Source organism: Centrocercus urophasianus, unplaced genomic scaffold (genome assembly GCF_019232065.1).
Source record: "Centrocercus urophasianus isolate 14NV4802_14NV808 unplaced genomic scaffold, USGS_Curo_1.0 seq_13, whole genome shotgun sequence".
Lineage (NCBI taxonomy): Eukaryota > Metazoa > Chordata > Aves > Galliformes > Phasianidae > Centrocercus > Centrocercus urophasianus.
The window spans coordinates 5,125,208-5,147,282 of record NW_024884475.1 but is presented as its reverse complement, the minus strand read 5'-3'; the positions used below and the strand labels follow the sequence as shown (position 1 = coordinate 5,147,282).

At 48.0% G+C, this 22,075-nt stretch overlaps 1 protein-coding gene across 1 annotated transcript in view; it reads left to right on the top strand.

Annotated features, from left to right (window-relative positions):
* Positions 1–19,090, top strand: part of ATOH8 (atonal bHLH transcription factor 8) — a 19,617-nt gene extending 527 nt beyond the window's left edge. Inside the window, exons 2-4 of the mRNA XM_042811743.1 lie at positions 149–231; positions 11,139–11,330; positions 18,445–19,090. Coding sequence (XP_042667677.1) covers positions 149–231; positions 11,139–11,330; positions 18,445–18,495 — 326 coding nt within the window. The 3' untranslated portion in view covers positions 18,496–19,090. The remainder of the gene's footprint in view (positions 1–148; positions 232–11,138; positions 11,331–18,444) is intronic.
* Positions 19,091–22,075: the final 2,985 nt, after the last annotated feature.

Sequence of the window (22,075 nt, the reverse complement as noted above, 5' to 3'; positions counted from 1 at the left end):
GGGGGGATGCGGTGACAGGAGGGGATGTCGCCTGGGAGCGCCGAGGGTGGAACCGTGCTGTCAATCGGGACCTAGAAACAAGGATTTTTCATTTGCCTGCGTTGGGAACTCGGGATTTTTTTCCGTTTCTTTTTGCCCCCGGAGACAGAAGGGCACAGAGAAGGCAGCGCAAACGAAAAAGCCCTTGAGAGCATCACCGCGGCTCGCTATGTGCTCCATGCAGCAGCACGTGTGCGTGCCGGCGTGCGCTGTCCTGGGGGGAGCGCAGGGCACTGGGATGGAATTCTTAAGCCCATTCAGAGGGGTTTCCCTCTGAAGCTTTCATTGTAGCTTTGGCTGAGCCCAGTGGTGCACCTTTCCCAATGAGTTTCCCCATCCCAATGAGTTTCCCATGATTTTTCAGTAGCTTTTGCTTGATGTGTGTACAGTGCTGGGCTTTCTTCTTGAGAGGGCTTAGGAAATCCTCGTGATGTTCTGGGAGTGAATAATAGAGGTGATCTCGTGGGCAAGGTGGGGCTTCTGAGAGGTGAACGATGTTGTGGAGAAAATTTCTCCATCACATTGCCTCCCCAATGTGTAGAAGGGGAGGGGAGAGCCGAAGGAGGGAGCAAGGCTGTACACCAGCGTTATTCTTCTCATTTCTTCCCCATGAGGATAAATCAGTGTCCAGCCCTGATCTGACCCCCATATCTCTATCTCTGCTCCCTGTTACAGCTCCCAGCCATCCTGGCTTTGTTGCCTTCCACCAAATACCAGCAGAACTTCTCCAGGTGTCCACAGCTCACAGCCCTCTGAGCCTCACATCTCAGAGAGATGCTCAGCATCACATCGCCCAGACCCATCCCTCCAGGGCTGTGTGTCAGGCGAGAACTGTTGGTAGGCACCTAAGGCAGAGGGGCTTCAGTCACTGTGTGTCACTCCCTGCCTAACAGCACTAACCCAGGATGTTCCTCCGGTGCTGAGTTTGCCATTTGGAAATGTAAACCCCAGGCGTGATCTCTTTTGTTTCTCCAAGTTGTTTCCCTATCTTGGTTGTTTGGTGGCTGTGTGTAACGTGTTTGGAAGTGTCAGTCTAATTCTCCATGGACAGACATCTACACCACTGAAACCGCAAGGGGAAGTAGCTCTGATTTCCCAGCTCGCTGGCAGTCTTGTTCTAGGCTGAGCCTCAAGCAGAAGTCAGGCAAGCAACAAATTAAAGCCACACTCTTTTGGGAAATGGGCAACTCTTGAAAAGCCTCAAATTCCTGGCCTTGGCCCTGCGTCCATAAATCATTTCAGCCCAGGACTCAGCTGGGAGCCCAAAGAGCCTGGAGAACAAGTTGCTGTCCTCTCTTCCCATGAAAGCCAGTCTCCAGGGTCAGTGCTGGAGCATACTGGCAGAGCTGCGCTCGCTCTGCGGACAGAAAGAAGTCATTCTCTGGGAAATGTTTGCTGTGAGGCTTTCCTAGCAATTTGCTGAGGGGTGGGCTGGCTGTTCTGATCAGCATTGGATGACATTTGGATTCATTTCTCCTCAGGCTGCCAGCAGCGTGCTTGGTGCCGTACGTGACATCAGGTGACAGTCGGCTTCATTGCACATAGGCGCAGTGCTGGCTGTCACTCAAATCGTTCCCACCGGTACTGCGGAGTGGCTTTGGGATCAGGACAGAGGAGGGAAACTCTCTATCTGCACCATCCCAGCCAGCAAGGCTGAGAGGCAGGAGCATGGAGAGGTTTGCTTTGGGATAGGAGTGTGCTGGAGAGCCAGTTCCTGAGGTGCTGAAATCAACAGGTCTGTGGTGAGGAGTGCACCCAGCCTGCACTCCTTCTATAGGAAGGGATTGGTGTGCAGGAGCTGATGGTACCTGCATGGATTCTATTTTCTTCCCACCCTGATGGGTACATGGGGCTGGAGGTGCCCACCCATGGTGCCATGGAATCATAGAATCATTTGAGTAAGTAGGAAGGCAGTCCTAAAGGTCATCTGGTCCATCTCCTCTGCGATGAACAGAGATACCTACAGCTCCATCAGGTGCTCAGAGCTCTGTCCAGCTTGACCTTGAGTGTCTCCAAGGATGGAGCATCCACCACGTCTCTGGGTCAGCCTGTTCCATTGCCTTACCACCCTTGAAGGCAACTGGCAAAATGCCCGGGGTCACAGAATCAATCCCACTGTAGGGTACCTGGTTATCCCAGGTGAGAAGGAGGACAGGCAAGCTGTGTTTCTCTATGGGATGCCCAGTGGCAGCCCACCATAGGGGAGTGGCTGGCACACAGTGTGCCAGGCAGATGGGCTCTGCAGCTGTGTGCATCAGCCACACATGTTTTGACTCATGGACGCCAGTTCTCCAGATGGCAGGAAGGCTTTTTGTTGTCACTGCTGTCGGTTTTGGAGGAGGAAAAGCCAGCCACAGGCATTTTATACAAGGAGGGAATAATCCAAGAGTGGTTCTGAGCACTTGGCTGTGCCAGAGGTGGCAGATAAATGGGCAGCTGTTGGCTCTGGAAGGAGGAATGTGTCATTGCCATCGTCTTCACCCTTTTGTGTTATGGCCAGCAGGGATCTCTCACCATATGAGTCCCATAAAGCAGGACCAAAGATCAGATGCTTCCATGATGCAGCTCTTTCTCTGCAGTCCTGCTTCTTGTGCTGGTCAGCTATTCATCTGGGAGATTTTTTTTCCTCCCTGAATTCCCCAAGTGTCATTTGTTAAAGTCTTCTGTTGATGCAGGACTTGAGGCTAATAGCGTAGTTCCCCATGAGAAACACACCTCACTGCTTACTTCTTGCAAAAGGAGGAGGAAATAGCTCTGTTGTGCTTTGCTCTCACTCTCTAAGTATCCCTGCTGAGGGCTGCTCCTCTCCCTCTTTCCACCTCCCACCCTGGGACACCCACATGGCTGCTGCTCTGCGGGTTCTTGCACCATCCCATTGCCCCAGGGTGCCATGGAGTTGCAGTAAGAGATGAGACCTGTTGTCACTTGCATCTGTTTTCCCTTGTGCTCCTGGCCCTTGTGGGTGGTCAGTGAACCCAGGCGTTGGCAATGTGGTGATGCAGCAAAGAGCTCATGGGACCCAAGGCCATTGCTTTGCTCCTTTGCGTTCTCATCTTCACATCTGGCAGACTGCAGCAGTGCAGTGGTTTCAAACTAAAAGAGGGGAGATTTATGCTGAACGTTAAGAGGAAATTTTTACTCAGATGGTTTGTGAAGCCCTGGCGCAGGCTGCCAAGAGAAGTGGTGGATGTGCCATTCCTGAAGCCACTTCCTCTGCTTCTGGAGGGCTCTCCATGGTCATCCAAGTATGCCACCATCTAGCAGCACATTTTGCATTTGCAGGGGTTGTGGTCGTGCATCTTATCTGTGCTGACAGACCGTAAGGTGGCATCAGACTCTCCCTTGATAGCTGGAGACAACCCCAGCCGTCTCTGATCTGGAGCTGCCCATGCCTCACATCTGTTTTCTCTCCGAAGCACTGCTGTCCAGCTCTTCCTCGAAGCAGCATGTCAAGCCTCCAAGCTAGAGTCTGCACTGGGAGCAGAGGTGTCCAGAGACATTAATTTTCCCTTCAAGTGCATTGGTTTTTTCCTAAATCTTTCCACTGCTGCATTACCAGGGCTCTCTGCTTGTGCAGCTGACAGGCTCGTTCTCTGCACTCCTGTGGGTTCTGGAGATATTTTAGACTTTTATGGGGCTTTTTAGCTGCTGGGGCTGTTTGTTTTTTTTTTTCCTTTCTTAGTATCCTTTTGCTTTGAGCTACCAGTGTGCATGTGACTGCTGTGGCTGGTAGTTAAATGAGACCCCACTCCCTTCTGTAGAGGAAACATTAGGAGGCTGCAAGATGCTGGTGGTGGTGGGAACCATCTCCAGGGATATGCAGAGCCAGGGTGGGTGCTGGAGGAAATTAGGACTCAGAATCATTAAGATTGAAGAAGACCACTAAGATCATCTAGTCCAACCCTCAATCCATCCACATCATGTCCCTCAGTGCTACATCTGCACATTTCTTGAGCACCTCCAGGGACAACCTCCAGCACTTCCCTGGGCAGCCTGTTCTAATAACTAGCCACTCTTTCTGAGAATAAGTTCCCTCTATACTCAACCTGAGCCTTCCCTGGCACAACTGAAGCAATTAGCTCTCATCCAGATTCCAGACCAGCTTGAGAACCTGCAGCTTGAGCCACACACCTCTGGAGACTGTGGCTCTTTGGTGGATGTATCAATGCTTGCCTGCTTTCTGCATCTTATTTTTAGGATGCACCATCATGTGTTCACGCTCTGTCATAATATCACAGGTTGGGAAGGCCGCCAAGATCATTCTGTCCAACCATCCTCTCGTCACCACCTTGCTAATTAAGCCATGTCACCCAGTGTGACATCTGTTTGAAAGCAACTGAAGTTTGTCACCACCATCATATGCAACCAGTGTTGGTTGTAGCCTTGCTGCTATGGGGAGGCTGAGAGCTCCCTCCATCACCTGCTCACGGGGTCTCCCAGGGCTGCATTCCCCACGTGAGCAGCACAGCATTAATTGGGGCAGCTCAGCTGTTTGAGCCAGCCTCGGGTGATGCCACAGTTATTTAAAGTGCAGTTGAAGCAGAACTGGGAGGCACTGGGGCTTAACAGCTAAGGAAGATGATGAAATACTGGCCAGGAGCAATGCAAGTGGAGAGAAAATAAGGGAGAGCATGGACAAAAGCATAAAAATCCTGAAAACAATGGCTGTGTGTCAGAAATGAGAAGGCTTCTTTGCTCCCCTTGCTGTCTAACTGATGTTATCCTCTGACACAAATCCCATTCCTGTTGGGAGATATTTGCTTTGCGTGCTGCAGCCACCCTGAGTTAACCTCTGTGTTTTCTTATGGCTCCCGCTGAAATCAGAGGAAGGAGTCTGCTTTGAATCCAGCAGGCTTTGAGCGCAGCCCCTGCTCCCTGCCTTTAGCCGTTCTCAGATTACTGCTCAGGCTGCAGTCCCTGTGATGAGGAGGGGGATGCTTGCTTATCATACATCTGGGTTATTAATCCCTGGTTAGAGACTCCTTGGATCCATGTCCCCTTTTGTGCATTTTGCTCTCGTCCTAGCTTGATCATAGAAACATTAAAGTTGTAAAGATCATTGGGATCGTCTAGTCCAGCCATCAACCTTCATGGGTCCCACCTTTGTGCTGCCCTTTGTGCCAGCCAAGGAGCAGAACCTCCCAGATGTGGCCACAGCTGCAACGGAGCTCATTCTCCTCTTCCACAGCTGAACCTGACCCATTCAGAGGTGGGAGGGCAGCTACCCTGCTAATATCACCCCCCAAAATGTTCCCCACTTGGGAGTTGCCTCACCTGGAGAAGATTTGCTGTGCGCTGTGGCCCTGGGCTTCCTTCTTCAGTAACCCTCTGTGTAGTTATTTATATGGGGTGGTGGTTCAGAACACCTACAACAAAGTAAGAGCTTTGCTACAGCTCACAGCATGATATTTCTTGTGCCCAGAGGGAGGCTTTGAGGGTGCAGAACCTCCTGGCGTAGCACTTGAGGACCGTCAGCACTCGAGCGGAGCCAGGCGCGGGGCCGCGTTAAGCAGACAGACTGCTGTTTGGAATTGCTCTGCGGGGTGAACTCACCCAGCACCACACCTAGGTTTTGTTTGCAGGAAGCCAATTCATTCGCTCCAAGGAGTGAACTCATGTTGCTGCAATGCGAGCAGCAAAGGAGCCAGGAGCTGGGAGGAACCGGGAGCTGGGTTATCCAAAAGCACGGACCCACCCGAGATGAGAAGGCACCAGGGTCGGGGCTGCTGCTGCTGCTGCTTTTGTTCCTGTTGACATTTTTAAGTGAGGTTTGTCTGCTGGCTGGATGCTTTGCTGCACAAACTTGTGGCAGAGGAACAAGAGCCTCCCACTCTAGTGGTGTAAAATTGCTGCCCATCACCAGCCGGAATAGAGATCTGCAGAACATCTGACACCGCAACGCCCACAGGTTGGACAGAACGGGGCGCTTGGGACTGCATCCCTCCTTCAAGGACCATCCCAGGAGGCATTTGAGGCCAGGTTGGGTGGGATCCTGGGGAGCCTGACCTGGTGGGTGGCAACCTGCTCACAGCAAGGAGTTGAAAATGCATTGGCTTTAAGGTCCCTTCCAACCCAAGCCATTCTATGGTTCTATGATTCTGTGATCATGGCATTTTCTTACAAAGCTTACAGGATCTGGCCCTGCGGGGTATGAATCCGTGCCTTGTGAGCACCAAATCCGTGAAGTAATGCATCTTTAGTGGAGCACTGGAACAAGTTGCCCAAAGATGTGGTGGGTGCTCCATCCATGGATACACTCAAGGTCAGGCTGGATGGGACTCTAAGTACCTGATGGAGCTGTAGGTGTGTCTGTTCATTGCAGGGGGGTTGGACTAGATGGCCTTTAATGGTCCTTTCCAATTCAGACAATTCTATGATTCTATGAAAACAAGTGGTGATGTTCTAGACAAAACCCGTCAGTACTTAATCTTTCCGCCTGCTCCCAATAACTTAACAGTTGCCATCCCCAGAGAGGTAACGTGATGGGGACAGAAGCAGAGGACGTTTCAGAATGAGTAAAACAAGGACTGGAGTCAGAACACCAGGACTATCAAGCACTGGACATTTATATGAACCTCCTGGAAGTGTTTTTGCATGAGGCACAATGAGACAGTGAAATCCTCTAAGAGGCAGTGGGGAAGAGGCAACCAGCTGTTCTCTTGGACGTGGTTTAGCTCCCAGCATAAAAATAAATGAGATGAATTGCAAGACAGGTAAATGCCACACCTTATGGCATGGTGTGAAGGAGCCAGCTGTCAGGAGGCCTTAGCTGATGCTGTGCTACAGGCACAGGTGTTTCTCTGCCTCCCCAGCTTTCCTGCTGTAGCCAAGGGGCCAAATACATGACCTGCATATGGAGGGGGTCTGTGCAAATCCATAGTGTTAAGTTGCACTTATGTTATAATAACAAGGAGGTCTGGACCCCAGGGCTCAATGTATTCCTTTCTTTGGGGGAATGCAATGCAAAGCCAGAGAGGACTTGACTTTAAAGACCTTATCTGTTATATAAATTATACCATGCTCTTTTCCATGGTGACGGCACAATCCAGCCAGATGCTCAGCAATGTGAACTGCCTTAATGCTGCTCAAGTCCCTGGGATAATCCCAATTTTCCCCACAGTCCCGTTGTTGTGAGTATCCCTGGTTCCCTGTGCTGGGGCCTGGGTGAGAATAGACTCCAAGATCATCACTTTGGTGGATGCTGGTAAAGTGCCTGGCAGACATCCTATTCACTTCAAAGGTAGCATCTTCCAAGGACACCACCTCTGATTACAGATGTCAGAGATGGAAGGGACCTGTTACATCATATCCTATCCTGTCTTCCTGCCAAAACAGAGCTCTTGTGCACAGTAACATGCCTCGAGAGCATGCATCTTGCCTTTCTTCACCCTGAGGGGCACTGATAAGACCCTAAAACCCCACAGCCATGACCAGAAAGCGTCTTCTGGTCCCAGCCCACTATTTTCTGCTGCATTCCTTCAGATCAGTGTGAAATTTCACTTGCAGTTCCTTTCTGCTTGCTTAAATCATTGCAAATAACGCAGGCAACATGGTGAGTTACACAGAAATCAATGGGCTCAGAAAAGGAATATGCATAGCTACTTGAGCTCTAAGCAGAACTGCTCAGTTCCCACCTTCACAGCTCTCCCTGCTGGGTTCAGATGTGATGAGCTAGAGGGGGTGTTTGAAAGGAGAGGACTTGGAGTTTACCTGGAGCACAGCACACACCTGGTCATGTAGCCTCCTACTACAGATCAGTGTGGAGCACAGGTCTTCAGCACCGTGTGGCTCTGATGGCATCAAGTGTTTTTCCAGTGTCTTAAGATACTCCATTTTGGTTGAATTTTGAATTTTCTTGGCATCCAGGTGCGTTATTGACACCCTTCACTCAACCTGGGCAGATCCCTCCCCTCCTTGCTGCTGGCTCTGTGAAGAAGTCTTCTAAAGAAGTGCTGAAACCAAAGCACAAAACCTCTCTTCTCCCCCCCCATTGTTTGGGAAAGTGTTAGATCTGGATCTGAATTAAGTGGCTCATTCCTCTCTCAATTTTCCATGTTTAATTCAAAAGGAAACATTAAAATGGCAGGAGCCCAGCCAAGACAGGGAGGGTCCATACGAAACAGTTATTCTAACACTGTTACCATGGCAAAAACTCTTATCTCCTACTGTTGGTGCCCCGCACCCATCACAGTGGTATCTGAGCTGCATGGGGTGAAATTCTTCCTGTGTATGCACAGGGCAGCTCCAGTTTGGACTTTGCTGCATCGTGTAGAAGCGTTGTGTAACGCCGGGCAAGGGTTTGGTCGACTCTGCTAACACTGAGATCTTTCTTGGAATTTGTAGCAGGCCTGCCCAAAAAAAAAAAACAGTTTGGGTTTTATTTTGTTCCTTTAAATAAATAAATAAACAAATAAATAATGAACAACACACAGAAGAAGGAGAGCAAAACAGATGAGGAAAATAGACATTTTCCTGTGTTCTTGTGTTGCAGCTGGACAGTGTCTGTGCATCAGCCCCAACGATTTCGCGGTCGCTTTTCCTTCCGCTTGATTTAACTTCCTCCTTTCTCCAATTCTGAACTTACTCCCACATTTCACTGAATCTTTCCATTTTGGTTTCCGTCTTGGTTTTGTCTTGTGTGCTGCTGTTTGTTTTTGTGACACCAGTGTTGAAAGACAGTTGGGTGTTTCTGTTGCCCAAAGCTCTGCTTCCAAAATAACTCAGCTCGCTGCGTCTGGGGGCCAGGTATTACCATCTGAAGGTGGATGGTATGTTCCTTTTTGCATTGGTGATAGCAGCACTGTGGAAATGCCAGTGGAGGTCAAAGCAGTGGTCCCACTGGGTATTCCCAGAGAATAAATAGATCCCCAGCCCCCACAAGGGTATCAGTAGCAGATGATACATAGAGAAAAAGGCCCTTTGAAGCTTGTTGGCTTGCTTCTGGAGAGGTCAGATGCCGCTGGCATCTCAGATATATCGTGCAAGCCAAATGGCCTATGGGGTCAACAGCGTTCTTCCATTAAAATCCATGTACTCGTGGATAAGGGTGGTCTAGCTGAGATGTTATTGGTCTGAATTTTCATGGTAGAGTCCTCTTTTGAAGCATCTGACAAAACCAAGCTGGAAAGTAAGCTTCCTCTACTAAGAAGAGGTAGAATGTAGATGTAAAGCAATGCATATGGGGAAAACTGTACCAGATTACTCTTAGAAAACGTTAGACACTAACTGACCATAATCTCAGAGAAAGAAGGCCTTAGAGTTTCTGTAGATGAAAATCTCAGATTTGTAGCCAGTAGTGGCCACAAATCAAATCAGGAGTGATTAGAAAAAGATTATAAGGTGAAGCAGAGAGCATCAGCTAGATAAACTCAGAGAGCACCCACAGTATGAATACTGCATGTGGTTCAGCTTCTCCCAGCTCCCCAAGGACACACTGGGGTGAGGATGGGTTCAGGGAAGAGCAACAGCAGTGCTCAGAGGTGCAGGATGGCTACAATACAGTAATCAGATGAAGAAAAAGAGATAAATGCTAGAATTATTAAGGTTGGAAAAGACCACTGAGATCATCTAGTCCAACCATAGATGGTAGAGGACTGAAAATACAGAGGAGATGAATCTGTTGCTCCCTCATCTCAAGAACTGGGGGACCTGAAGTGAGGACAGTGGGAGCCAGCTTCAAAGCAAGCAAAAGGAGGGCTGTGGTGTTGAGAAGGAGGAGGGAACTGCAAAAGCATGTTGTGGGCGCTACTATTGCCAGGGTTTCAACTTACTGTGCCAAATTAATGAACAAAAATATCTATTGTGGGTTGCTAATACCAAGGAAGCACATCTAGCTGGGTTCGTGGAGCTGGCATTTATTGGATCCTGGCAGAATGCTTGGGGAAATACTATATATTTCTGAGCTGTTCTGCCCTTCCATTGATATCTGCATGCAGCTGCTATGGGGTCAGCAGAGAGGAAGAACCCCTTTTAACCCCTCTTACCTTATGTAAAACTGGGGGTGAGCCTGGCTTTGTGTCTGTGGAAAAAAGAGAAGCTCAGGCACGGGTATAGCAAGGAGCTTTAAAACCTCCAACCATAAGCAGAGCGTGATACCATAGAGGGATGAGGAGGATGGAGGCTGGTATGGAGGCAGATGGTTGAGGGACGTTCGGCCATTGCAGTGATTGATGTTGCATGAAAACTTAGATTGACAGGCACTCAGACAGCCTGAGCAGTGAGGATGGATTTCAGATAAACGCCCGGCTCCAGTTTCCCATAGGCAATAGATTCTTGTGCATTAAGGGCTGAATGACCTTTAGCAATTTTGCAAAGTAGCGGACGGGGCCCCAAGCCTATTTGAACTCAGCGGATTTTCTCTTTAAGCTGGACATAGCAAAGCTGCGTGCCTAAAATTGAGCTCACATGTAGCGTTTTGCTGGATGGCAATATAAAATCAGTCCAACCTTCTGTATCCCATGCATTTATTTGGACACGTGCTACTTAATTTGAATCGTTCGCATGTTCCACATTACACTAAAAATCTTCAAGGGTAAAGAAATAACTTACATCAGATAATGCTTTCCTGAGAGGCAGAGTGATGGGTGCTTTGGTGCTCAGCATGGGGCAGTGGGTTGGAATTTCAGAGCAGATTTGGAAGCTGTGAGTGATGCTGTTTGAGCTCATGTCACCTCTGCCAGCATTGCTCCCTTACTGCAAAAGGCTGCAATGGCTTTGCAGCCGCTTGCGGGGAGGAGGATGCTCAGGGCAAGTCACTCAAGGGGCTGGCAACAGGGGGTTGGGTTTTCCAAGAAAAACAGGGTCTGGCCTCTCTGAGAAGCCAGCTGAGCGGCAGGCAGGCATCCCATGTCCTGCCATCACGCTTTGAGCAGAACTGCCCCGCTGAAATCGAGAGGTCTCATGCTGCTTCATTCCCGCAGAGATCAGCAGGGGAGTTCTTCTGCAAAACCTGTTGGGACCATATGGCCTTTTATCGCAGAGTTCCTATTTGTGTTAAAAACCGCTAAGAAAATAACCTACAATTGTTTTGTCATGCTTCGAGCGAGATATTTTGTTTTTCTGGCCTAATGTTTTTTTTCTTTCCCTGTTACCCTTTCTAGGTTCCCTGCTATTCTTATGGTCAAAAGTTGTCCAAACTGGCCATCTTGAGAATAGCCTGTAACTATATCCTTTCCCTGGCCAGACTAGCAGACCTGGATTACAGCGCTGACCACAGTAACATGAGCTTCTCTGAATGCGTGGAGCAGTGCACTAGGACCTTACAAGCAGAAGGAAGATCTAAAAAAAGGAAGGTATGTTACAGTCTCCTCCACCCCCCCAAATAACGGTAAAAGTTACAAAAGAGGGGGAAAAAAAATAAATCTGAAGCTATTTCCTTCCTTTCTCAACCTCTTGAATTTTTCCTGATTCTTTACTCCTTGTCTTTCTCCCACTTCTCGGCTCTTTGCTTTTTCTGTCTGATCCTGTAATAACCACATTCCTTGCTAATCAAAAGCTTTGCTCTCCTCGCCAGGCTCTTCCTCTCGTTAGTCCCCCCCTCGTGTTTTAACACAACATGATCCTATTAGCGTTGTCTTGTGGCTGTTGCTGGTTAAAAGCAACCAGCGTTTTGGAGAGCCCAGAACGTGGCCGCCCGGCTGTGATTTCTGCTTTGTTTAATCTAACACTTATCTCTGTGAAAATCGCCTGACAACAACCAAAAAAAAGTAGCTAATGGAGATGTTGTACATATAAACATATTAGGAAGATGTATGACCTGAAGGACATGCGGGTATCTTGAGGAAACAACGCTGAATCTAATTACGCATCACATTCCTTTAGCTTACTTAACGCTGAACCAATTAGGTGAAATCATCATCAAGCTGCTGTAGGAGGAAGCAGAGCGCTCGGCCAGTTTTCCTCTTGGAAAGTGACATGGGTAAATTAAAGGAGTGACTGATGTCTTTGTTCGGGCTTTTATGACAAAAAGAGTTTTGTAAACTTGAATTGAACTTCCCCCTGCTTTCTGGGCTCGCTTGTCATGCAGGATAATAAATCAGCGGGACTTTAATGGATGAATGGACAGCTAAGCTGGGGAGCAGGCTCCTTCCCGGTGTCGTTAAGGTCTGCCTCCGATTCGGGCAGGTTTCCCTGGTTTTCCTCTTTTTCAGCCCAACAAATCATCCTTCAGAAGTTTGGGTTATAAATAAACACAATAGTATGCTCTCTGTCGCTTCCTGAGGCCGTATTTTTGACCCCCAGAGCTGTAGTGCCAGGTGAGATGTGCACAGCAAGATGTGGCCAAGGAGGTACAGGAGTTGTGTATGGGGAAGCCTGAAATTGAGTATTTACTACAAGGAAATGGGTGCTGGTGGCCCAGGAATACTGCTGCAGTGCCACCAGCCCTGGGGCGGGAGATGGGAGTGGAGTCCTAGGGCTGACCAACCTTCCAGGGTCAAAATGGAGGAAGTCATTGGTCAAAATGGAACATCCATTATGGCAGCTGGGCAGTTCACTGGGCTGGCTCTGAGGCTTTTGGTGCCTGATGGGCTGAGTCTCATTGTCTTGACTTATGTAAACCAACACAAGCTTCAAGACAGAAAACTTGGATCTGGATTTCAAGTGGCTCCATATCCCAGGCTGTTCACATATGAGGGTTAGAGCTGTGCCCACTCTTAATTAAAAAAATAAATTAAGAATTAAAAATCTTACATTTTTGGCTTTTGCTCCAAAGTGTGTGTACAGAGAAAAGCCCTGATCCTATTGAGAGCACATGAACAATGAAACTCTCCCAGGACATTGGCCATCATGCCTCCACAGAGGCCACCACCAGTCCCAGAAACAGCATAACCGGGAGAAAATCTGCCTTTGCTTCGTATCCTCTGAGGACACCCATCCTCACCCCCCTCCAAATACCTTCTCCAAAAGGAAAGACAAGTTTTGTCCTAACATCCTGGTCCATGCTCTACCTTACTTTTCTTTCTAGAAATTGTCTTGCAAATGCATTTCTGCCATACTGGAAAGTCTGTGTGGAGGATTTTCTGGGCAACCCAAGAGTCTCTGGGTTGCCCTTGCTGATAGGAATCATTTTATTTTAAGCTTGTGTGATGGCCAGAGCACATTCAGTTGAAGATGGAGCCGAAACTAATAGGGTTCACTGAGGAGCCTCAAGCAGTCAGCAAATCCCAATAGACAGGAGACATGAAGACAAGAGATGCAAAGACAGGATTGAAATGGTCACCCTATCATGGTGTGTCCCTTTCTCTTCAAGCCAAGCCATGGCATTGCGAGCACCAGGGGGAAGGCTGTTGGCAAACTGGAGCAGTAAATCTGGGATAGCTGAGCAGAAAAGATGGGAGCTCTGGATGTCAGGTGGTGTGGAAGGATGTCTCTCCTGGGGGGTCTCACACAGGCAGCTGGAGGAGGATACAATGGCTTGGCCCAAAATCACCGCATGCTCATTAATTCTGAAATCGGCACGTTTTCTGTGCCTAGCGTGGTTTTAATCAGGTCTCGCAAACCACTGCTTGCTGAGCAGTTCCTTCTGAGTTACAGACTTCAGGGTGGATTTTTGTTGTTGCTGTTCTCTTTTTGTTCTTTCTTTAAAAAAAAAAAACACAGCAAGCCCCAAGTGCAGACCTCTGGTATTCGCACTGTGCTGCGCCCTTATCTGCTACCATCTCTGTTTTATTGCGTTTCTCCCTGCCCCTATCTCCTGAGTTCCCTGGCAGATTGCAGCATGCTGTGGCACCGTGAGCATCTCACACAAAAAAGTAGCTGATGGGAGTTTGTTTTGGCAAGCGGGGGCTCCAGATGTTGCATTTGCTGGATTCTGCATTGCTTTGTGCTTTGTTTTTGAGGGTGAATTATCTGCTGTCCCTAATGTTAGGTTGTTGTGCAGACTTTGTTGTTGCAATGGGAAATTTAATAGGTGGGTTTTTTTCCCCCCTTCCACTCCATTGTGTTAATTAGAAAAGTTGGCTTTAGCCTCTCCAGCTATTTTAGCTAAGAAAAAAATTCCCCTTTCCAGTCTTAACTGCTGTTATAGAGTGATTTAAGTCGTTGCAACTGAGATTTGACCAAGGGTGTTTGGTGATTGGAGATCTCATTTATAAGCAGCCAAAGGGGTAACTGAAGGCCTACAAATGCCTTTTCCTAAAAAAAATAAGCTGCATGAGGAGGTGGCAAGTTACGATAGAGTTCATTTTTGAAAGCTGGCCTTTGGCTGGTTATAAAAGGGCTCTGCACTAAGTTATGCCCTTCACAGTGCATGCATGAGTCACAGTGTTGGAGTCACCGTCCTTGGAGGTGTCTGAAATATGTGGAGATGTGGCACTGAGGAACATGGATTAGTGGGCATGGTAGGGATGGGTTGGTGATTAAACTTGGTGATCTTAGAGGTCTTTTTCCAACCTTAATGATTCTATGATTCAGCGTGATGGAGATTTTGACTGTGACGTCCCAGCTGAGCTCTGGATCCTGTTGGAGCTTTGCTTGGATCTGAGGTCTCAGCTGGGGACATATCACGGGTGGCCAGGAGTCCCCCAAAAGCCTCACTTGGTTTTTGTGGGGCTTTGGGTCCTGCCGCAGGCTACTTATCACAGCTCTATGCTCCAGGTGAGGTGTCGGAACAGGCTGCCCAGGAGGTGGTAGAATCACCATCCCTGGAAGCATTCACGAAAAGTGTAGATGTGGCACAGAGGAACATGGTCTAGAGTATTTACGGGCATGGACTGATGGTTGGACTAGATGATCATAGTGGTCTTTCCGACCTTAATGATTGTGTGATTACATGATCCATATGCTCTGCAGAATGGCTGCATTAAGGGGTCTGGGGGTACAGAGCAGTGCTCCCCATGTCTACAGGGCAGCTCCCACCCACTCTCCAGGCAGCACAGCACAGCTTTTTGCTCATCACAAAACACCGTATGCTAGGCAGCCCTAACACCATGACAACCCCGTAACAACCAGAAAACTCCTAAAAAATATATCTATATATATGCATGTGTGTGTGTGTGTTGGGGGGGGGTGGGGGGTGGGTATTTCACCCCCCAAAAACCTCCCCTCTTTGCTTCCCACCGGTTGCTCTGCTCAGCAGCAGCATGGGAGCCACGCCGGAGCCGGGAGGGAGGGCCGGGCGGTTGGGTTGGGTGGTTGTGTTATATTTTTTTTTGGCTTCCCCCCCCTCTCCTCCCCGTCTCTTCTGGCAGTCGCAGACTCCAGATGTTCGGAGCGCGAGCTGGGAAGTCCTGCTGGCGCCACTTGGGGCAGAGGGCAGGGGAAAGGCACGCGAGCTGGAACCCGGAGTACTCAGTCACTGCAGGACTTGGCGCATTCCCCAGCTTGCTGCTGGCACATTCCCCGGCTCTCTCCTGGCCATCTGTTCCAAAAAAACACTTTCAGAACCTCATCATCACTCAGGATACAACACTGCGAGCAGCTGTTAGCGAGGCAGAAGGAAAAAAAAAAAAAAGAGAAAACCATGCGAAAGGTCTCTTTGTGAGAGAGGAAACTGGGTTATGAATAACAGGCGAGCAGTTGGAGCTCAATAAAAGTTTTCTGCTGGAATTTAGTTTCTTGGGTTTTTGAGTCCCGGGGTCTGCGTATGTGTGTGGATGCACACAGACACAAGGAATTAAAATTAAAGATGAGCTATATATATGTTCCCTGATAATTAGATGATATAGGAGCACCCACGGCATGAAACGCCGCTCCATTTGTTGCAGTCTGTTGCACCAAAATTGCTCACGTTATGTATGTAATTATTGCATTATATAAAACAGTTATTGTGGTGTTCTGCCATGCCTTGGTGCTGCCCCATTGCTGCTTGCCTAAAAGCAGATTTCCTGCTGTAGGTGAGGTTTATTCCCACATACTGCAGCACATTTACTCGCTGGGAGTGGGGTTGTAAAAGAGAAATGGTAGCGTCAGGCTTAATTTGTATGGCATTTCTGTTTGCTCGAAGCATATTTTTTCTATAACCCTGCATCAGGATCCATGATTTATTTACATGGAGCCCTGAGCTGGAGGCACAGCTCCCAGCTTGGTTTGCTCACCCGGTGCTGGTGGCAATCGATCACCTGATAGCGATATCAGATGGTGTTACCGCATCGTGTTCGGGTGATCTGCACGGCATTTCTTCCCTGTGGATTCCCGTCCTGTGCTCCAGGGGAGTCTGGTAATGAGGTTGGAGCTCCCTTTCTCTGCAGTCTGATCAAGCAGAGGTTCCTCTTTAAAAATAGCTCCCTCTCCCTGCTCGCACTTGCAGGCAGGCAGGCAGCCAGGCTGCTTCCCTGGGGAAGAGCTGGGCCACAGGAGAGCAGTGATCCTTCCCGTCCATCTGCCTGTCTGTGGCTGCAAGACAGCAGGGTCCGTAGGGAAGCTGGGTGCCATGTGAGTTTTCCCTGCCCTGTGCTTATAGCTCATGTTTTGAGATGCCACTGCACCCCAGTGACCCAAACAGCAAATGTGAATGAGCAGAGGGGTTAGGCTGAGGATTCTCTGTGGCTTGAGCAGAAAAAACAAGAGGTTTCCCTCTACTCCAGTTACTACCGTGGAGGGGAGATCCACCCCACAGCTATCAGGTAACTTCAGCAAAAGGAATATGTGACTCGGGGAGATAGGAGAAGCCTTGGAACAAAGGTTGACTCCATTCCAACAGTACTTTGATTTATAGAGATTGAAATGCTCTGGGATGCTGCAAACTCACCAAGGTCATTGGGCCAGTTGTCAAATTCAAGAGCCAAGGGAGTTGTGATTATTAGTTTAAAGCAGACTCTGTTCAATAAATCTGTCTTCTGAGCTGCTGGCTGGAGTGGGAGCAGGTCGGGGAGAGGCAAAGCCCCTTCCACCCAGCACCCCCCTATGAGCCCCTGGGACCAAGCAGTTCTGCTGAGCTCCTCCACTGCCTTGCAGGGCTCCCTCCACCTATTCCTCCTTCCATTTATCCTTCCCTCCATCTCTCCCTGCCTCCCTTCAATCCTCCATCCCTCCTACTTTCTCTCCTACCATCCATTCCTCCCTCTCTCCATTACTTCCTCCATCCCTCCATTCATCATCCATCCATCTCTCATTCCCTCCGTCCATTTTTCCATCCTTTCCTCCATAACTCCCTCCACCCATCCTTCCATCTGTCTATTTCTTCCTCTGTCCATGACTTCCTCCTTTCCTCCCTCCCTCCATCCACCCTCCTTTCCACATCTTTCTTCCCAAATCTGCTGTACTTTGACCCTCCTTTGCTCACTCCATTTTCTTACTTTCCCCGTCTGACTTGGGTGGCTTTGGGTAAGAGTGAGGCTGCTCCTACGGGGGAAGGGATTTGCTCACTAAGACTGTTGTTCCAGACAGCAACAGGGGATGCATCTCTCTACTGTCTTTTAATATTAATCATAGGATCATACAATGGATTGGATTGGAAGGAACATTAGAGATAGAGATCATCCAATTCCAACCTATCTGCTGTAGGCAGGGTTGCCACACACTAGATCAGGCTGCCCAGGGCCCTGACCTTAATGAGAGCATTCAATACTTCCCTCCTTTTTCTTCATTTCCCCTCTTTTTTTTCTTCTTTTATTCCTCTCATTTTTCTTCTTTTTCTTTCCATGTGACAAAAATAACTCTCATTTCTATTACAGGTTATTAATAATCATAATTAATTGTTGGAAAATCGTTTTAGGCATTTCCTATCAGAAACTTTTGTGATACACAAGTCTGTTTGTCATTCTCTCACCCAACCCCTGTGTATTCAAAATCCTGAGTCCCAGCTAATTAGGACGGTGGATTTTCCTGCCTAGAACAGCACTAGGTAGTGTGTTAGTCAGAAGAGACAACAAGTCATTGATAATAATTGCATGATGAGCTCCATTTTTTTATTTGCTGTGCGCCAATCAGAAGGGCAGGCCTGATGCAGGAAGGGTTTGCAGTGAGGCTCTTGTATCCCCATCCCTCCCCTTAGCCCAGTGTGGATGCTCACCTGGGATGGGTCATCTTACAGGCAGCAGCCCTAATTATAGTAATAATAAAGTAGAACATCAGTGTCATAATACTTCCAGAGAATTATAGAACCACATCACCATCTAGGTTGGCAAAGACTTTCAAGATCACCAAGTCCAACCACCAGTATGACCTACCGAGTCCTGGCACTTTGTACCTTAATGTTACAAAATTCAATAATAGAAAAGGGGAGAGAGTAAAGCAACAAATGGATCTGAGAAATAATGTTTTTTGGTCAATCGAGTTTGACCTTTTTAGACTGTCATCAAGACGCCTGGTCTGTCTGGAGAATTGATGGCCGTGTCCAAAAGACCGTCAGGGGCCGCACTGCACCCTGGAAAGCTCTGAAGTCCACTGGCAAAAAGCAAGAAACGGTGGTTGGACTCAGAAAATGGGATCCATTTCCAAGTTTCTAAATTCCTGTGTTACTTACAGGAGGATTTAGGAGCCCACGTGATGAAGGCAGTTTGGCCAACTGCGATGTGACCTCATGAAAGAGTGAGCCCAAAGGATTTTACTGTGTTTTGAAGTATGCTAATGATTGTTTGTGGGATATTCACAGGGCTTATTTTAATGTCAGAGGGGGTTTAGATGAGGTTTTTCCTGTCTCAAAGTGCTGCACATTGAAGTTGTGCTTTTTACGATGGCAGCAGTAAACCTGTACCAGTTACTCACATACACCTGCCTCTACCTCTCCTGTGGGCTGAGGAGCTGTTTCTGTGGAAATAAATGTGATAACCACAATAGCAAAAGAGGTCCCACAGGTGTGGGCCACACCAGCTCTTTTGCTTCCCTTTTGTAATTCTGAGATTGACTTCGGATTCTGAAAATGGATCCAGAGGTCTTTTCCAAAGCAGGTATTTGCCAACATGTCTCATTTTGTTCCTTTTCCTTCCCAAACTTTACTTGTTCCCTCTCTCTCTTCCAGCACTCTAGGGACTCTGCCCACCTAGCTGTCGATTCCCAACAAGCCAAACTCCAGAACAGTTGCACTGTGGGTTAATGGCCCCAATCAGGGCCATTTGTGTGAGGAGCCACCAGAACAGCACATGTTCACAGTTCTGATGCTGCATCTTTCTCTTTCCAGGAGTAATAACAGGGAAGGGAGGATTCAGAAGAGCTTCCAGCCAGTTACATCTGTTCTTGGCAAAGATTGCACAATCCAGATGAAGTCTGCAAGCAGCTTTTGTGCAGAAGCCCCTTTTCAAGATGACAATTGGCCAAGGAACTTTCTCAGTCTCTGGAACAGAAAGGAAAAAAAAAAAAAAAAAGGACAAGGATGCTTCTTATTGTTTTTAAGCCAGCCACCTTTTAGTACGTGCAATTTATTTAGCACTTTTCCCTTTGCTTAACTGGGAAATGTTCCCCTCTCAGCTCATGTGTACAGTCATTTTTTGTTGTTGCCGTTGTTGCTGTTGTGCCAAAGATTTGATGGAGCTTCTACACTGTGTCTTATTTTTGCCTTAATGTTAAATCCTTGAGCCAAAGAGAAGTCAGAGACACCGTTCAGATTGCAGCAAGTGGGCCAGCAGCTGTCAGGGACAGATCTGAATTTCGGAATCCTTCTGCGAGGTCCCTCTTAGCTCTCCCATCCCGCAGCCCTGCCACCAGCCTTTGGTGTGGCAATGAGTGGGGACATGGCACCGGGTGATGAACCACCACGTTGTCTTTTTCCTTGGAGCTGCTCCGTAGTTCCACCTCCTTGGCCAATTCCTGATGTTCCTGCGACATCCACAGGGTAGGGATACTGACGTGTAGAGAGAGCTGAAGCAGGATCTAGGGTGTTGGGTTTTTGTTTGTATTTTTAATAAAGAAAAAAAAAAAAGTAGAAGCTAAGCGCCATGTGAAGCAATAAAAGAAAATCAAGGGGAAGTTCAGCTAGGCGGAGTGGAACGCCGCAACACAGTTCTGCAAGCGTTTCAGTTTTGTGAGGTCATTTTCATGGGGTTTTCGAGTGGTCAGAAACCCGTGTAATGCAAAGGCATTTGAATCCTATACTGTACCTTTCACTTCAAATTGAAGTAAAAAGAAAGAAAAAATGGAGAAACATTTGCTTGGAGTAAGCAGACTTTATAGGTAATGCAGTTCGTGTGCTAATGATGGGGGACAAAGCTCTGTGTTCAAGAATATGGGTTTCCAAGCTCAGGAGATTGACATATTTTGTTTCAAGTAAGGGGAAAGGTTATATTTGCAAGTCCCAGTTCAAATCCTAGTTGCAGCAGCATAAATCAGGTTCCTGGGTGCCTGAAGCTGGCCGGGAACTGGGAGGGCTGGGACTGGCACCAAAGTGTCCCATCGAGCATCTGTAGGATCTGTATCAGCGGGGAGGAAATTCTCCATTCACCACATCCTCCACCCAGCATTGACGCCAGACTTGAGCTCCTCACTGGCCGCCCGTTTATTTCCCTTTTAAAGCACAGGGGAGCACTGAGCATGCAAAACCTGAGCTTGCATGATCAGTGTCTGTGGGTCTGGGGGGGCGTCTCTGCCACATCTCCTGGCTGAGGCAGGGAAGAGAGGTCCTGCAGAGGATGCTCAAGATTTTTTTCTATGTGAGTTCTGGGCACATGGGATAATGGTGTCCAGACCCCGAGGTTTTCATTATACTGCTCATCACCCCCCACCCTCACCGCTGTTCATTATTAGCAGCCCAATAAATACATTTTTAGATTGATGTTTGTATTTCTTTCTTGAAGCATGGTTTAAACCCTCTCTGTCATTACATACGTTATGTGCATCCTTTTAGGGTCATTTTCTGCATAGCACTCACAGGCTGTGCCACAAGGCCAAGGGCTGTGGAAACACTGCAGACATTTCTCTCTCCAAGCAGTATCAAATATGCACTCTTCTTTTTTTTTTTTTTTTTCTAAGTATGAGAAATACCATATTTTACTCCTGAGCTCTGCAGTGCTTCTCAGTTTGGGAGAGTTAATGATTATCAGTACAGCAAGGTCTGCAGGGACAGCCAGTGATACAATACCACTGATCTTGTTTATTTGCTTTTTACCCCCCTTTTAGTTCCTGTTGATAGACAAAAAATTTGCTGCAAATACGTCACAGGCTGGACAGCACCATCAAGCTGCAATTGGGGCCTTAGGTCATGCAATATTGTTTGTCCTCTTGCTTAGGGAAACATTAACCCTTGGGACCCAGCTGCTCATTTGAAATTCCCAAATTCTCTTCCCTAAAATATTCCTTGCTATTGCCACCCTACCCATTCTCCTCTAGTAAATGCAGGAAGAAAGTCTCTAGAAGTTAAAGACTTACTTTGCTCAAGAGAAATGTTCTACAAAAGAATGTGTTACATTTTCTGCTGGTCTTTGGGGTCCCAATGGGACTTGAGACAAGGCCAGGGGAATGGCAATGGTGATTCATAACACTACCCTGTGTGTCCCAAGCCAGCTCCAACAACCAACTCTGACAACAAGAAGGGTAAATTTTTACCAAAGGGTAGTAAACATGTTAGTGCTTTCCTTGAAACCCGTGGTGGAGTTGACATTTGGCTGTCCTGGCCAGGGTCAACCAAGGTACAGAGCTGACCTTGCCTCACTCTCCCAGCAAACACAGTGGGCAATCATGCTCCTGATAATATGGTGATTATGTTTGTTAGCATGCTGTAAAAGCAAAACCCTCTGTGCTGTCACCCTTCTGCCTCAACCGGTGGAGTCAGCAGAGTCCAAGCCTTGACTCCCAACTTGAGATGCACAGGTGAAGCTGGAGGATCAGCTCTGCCAATGTCTCGTGATGTCCAGCATGTAACGTGAATCCTGTGTACCACATTAAACCAGAAATCATACTCCAAGCCAGTAACATAACCCAGACATAACACAGGACACTTCATCAATGCTGATGCCACATCTGCTGCCTTGGATGGTGGCTGTAGTGGGTGAAGGGCCAAGGAAACACCAACAGTGTGAATCAAGGTGAGGAGCATTTTACAGCACCACCACCATCACCCCACCCAATACCCCATCAAGGTATTGCAGTCACTGCCTGCTTGCCTGTGATGCTAGATCCTTCTTTAATTCAAGGGTTTCCTGCTGTTCACAGATGGCGAGATTACACC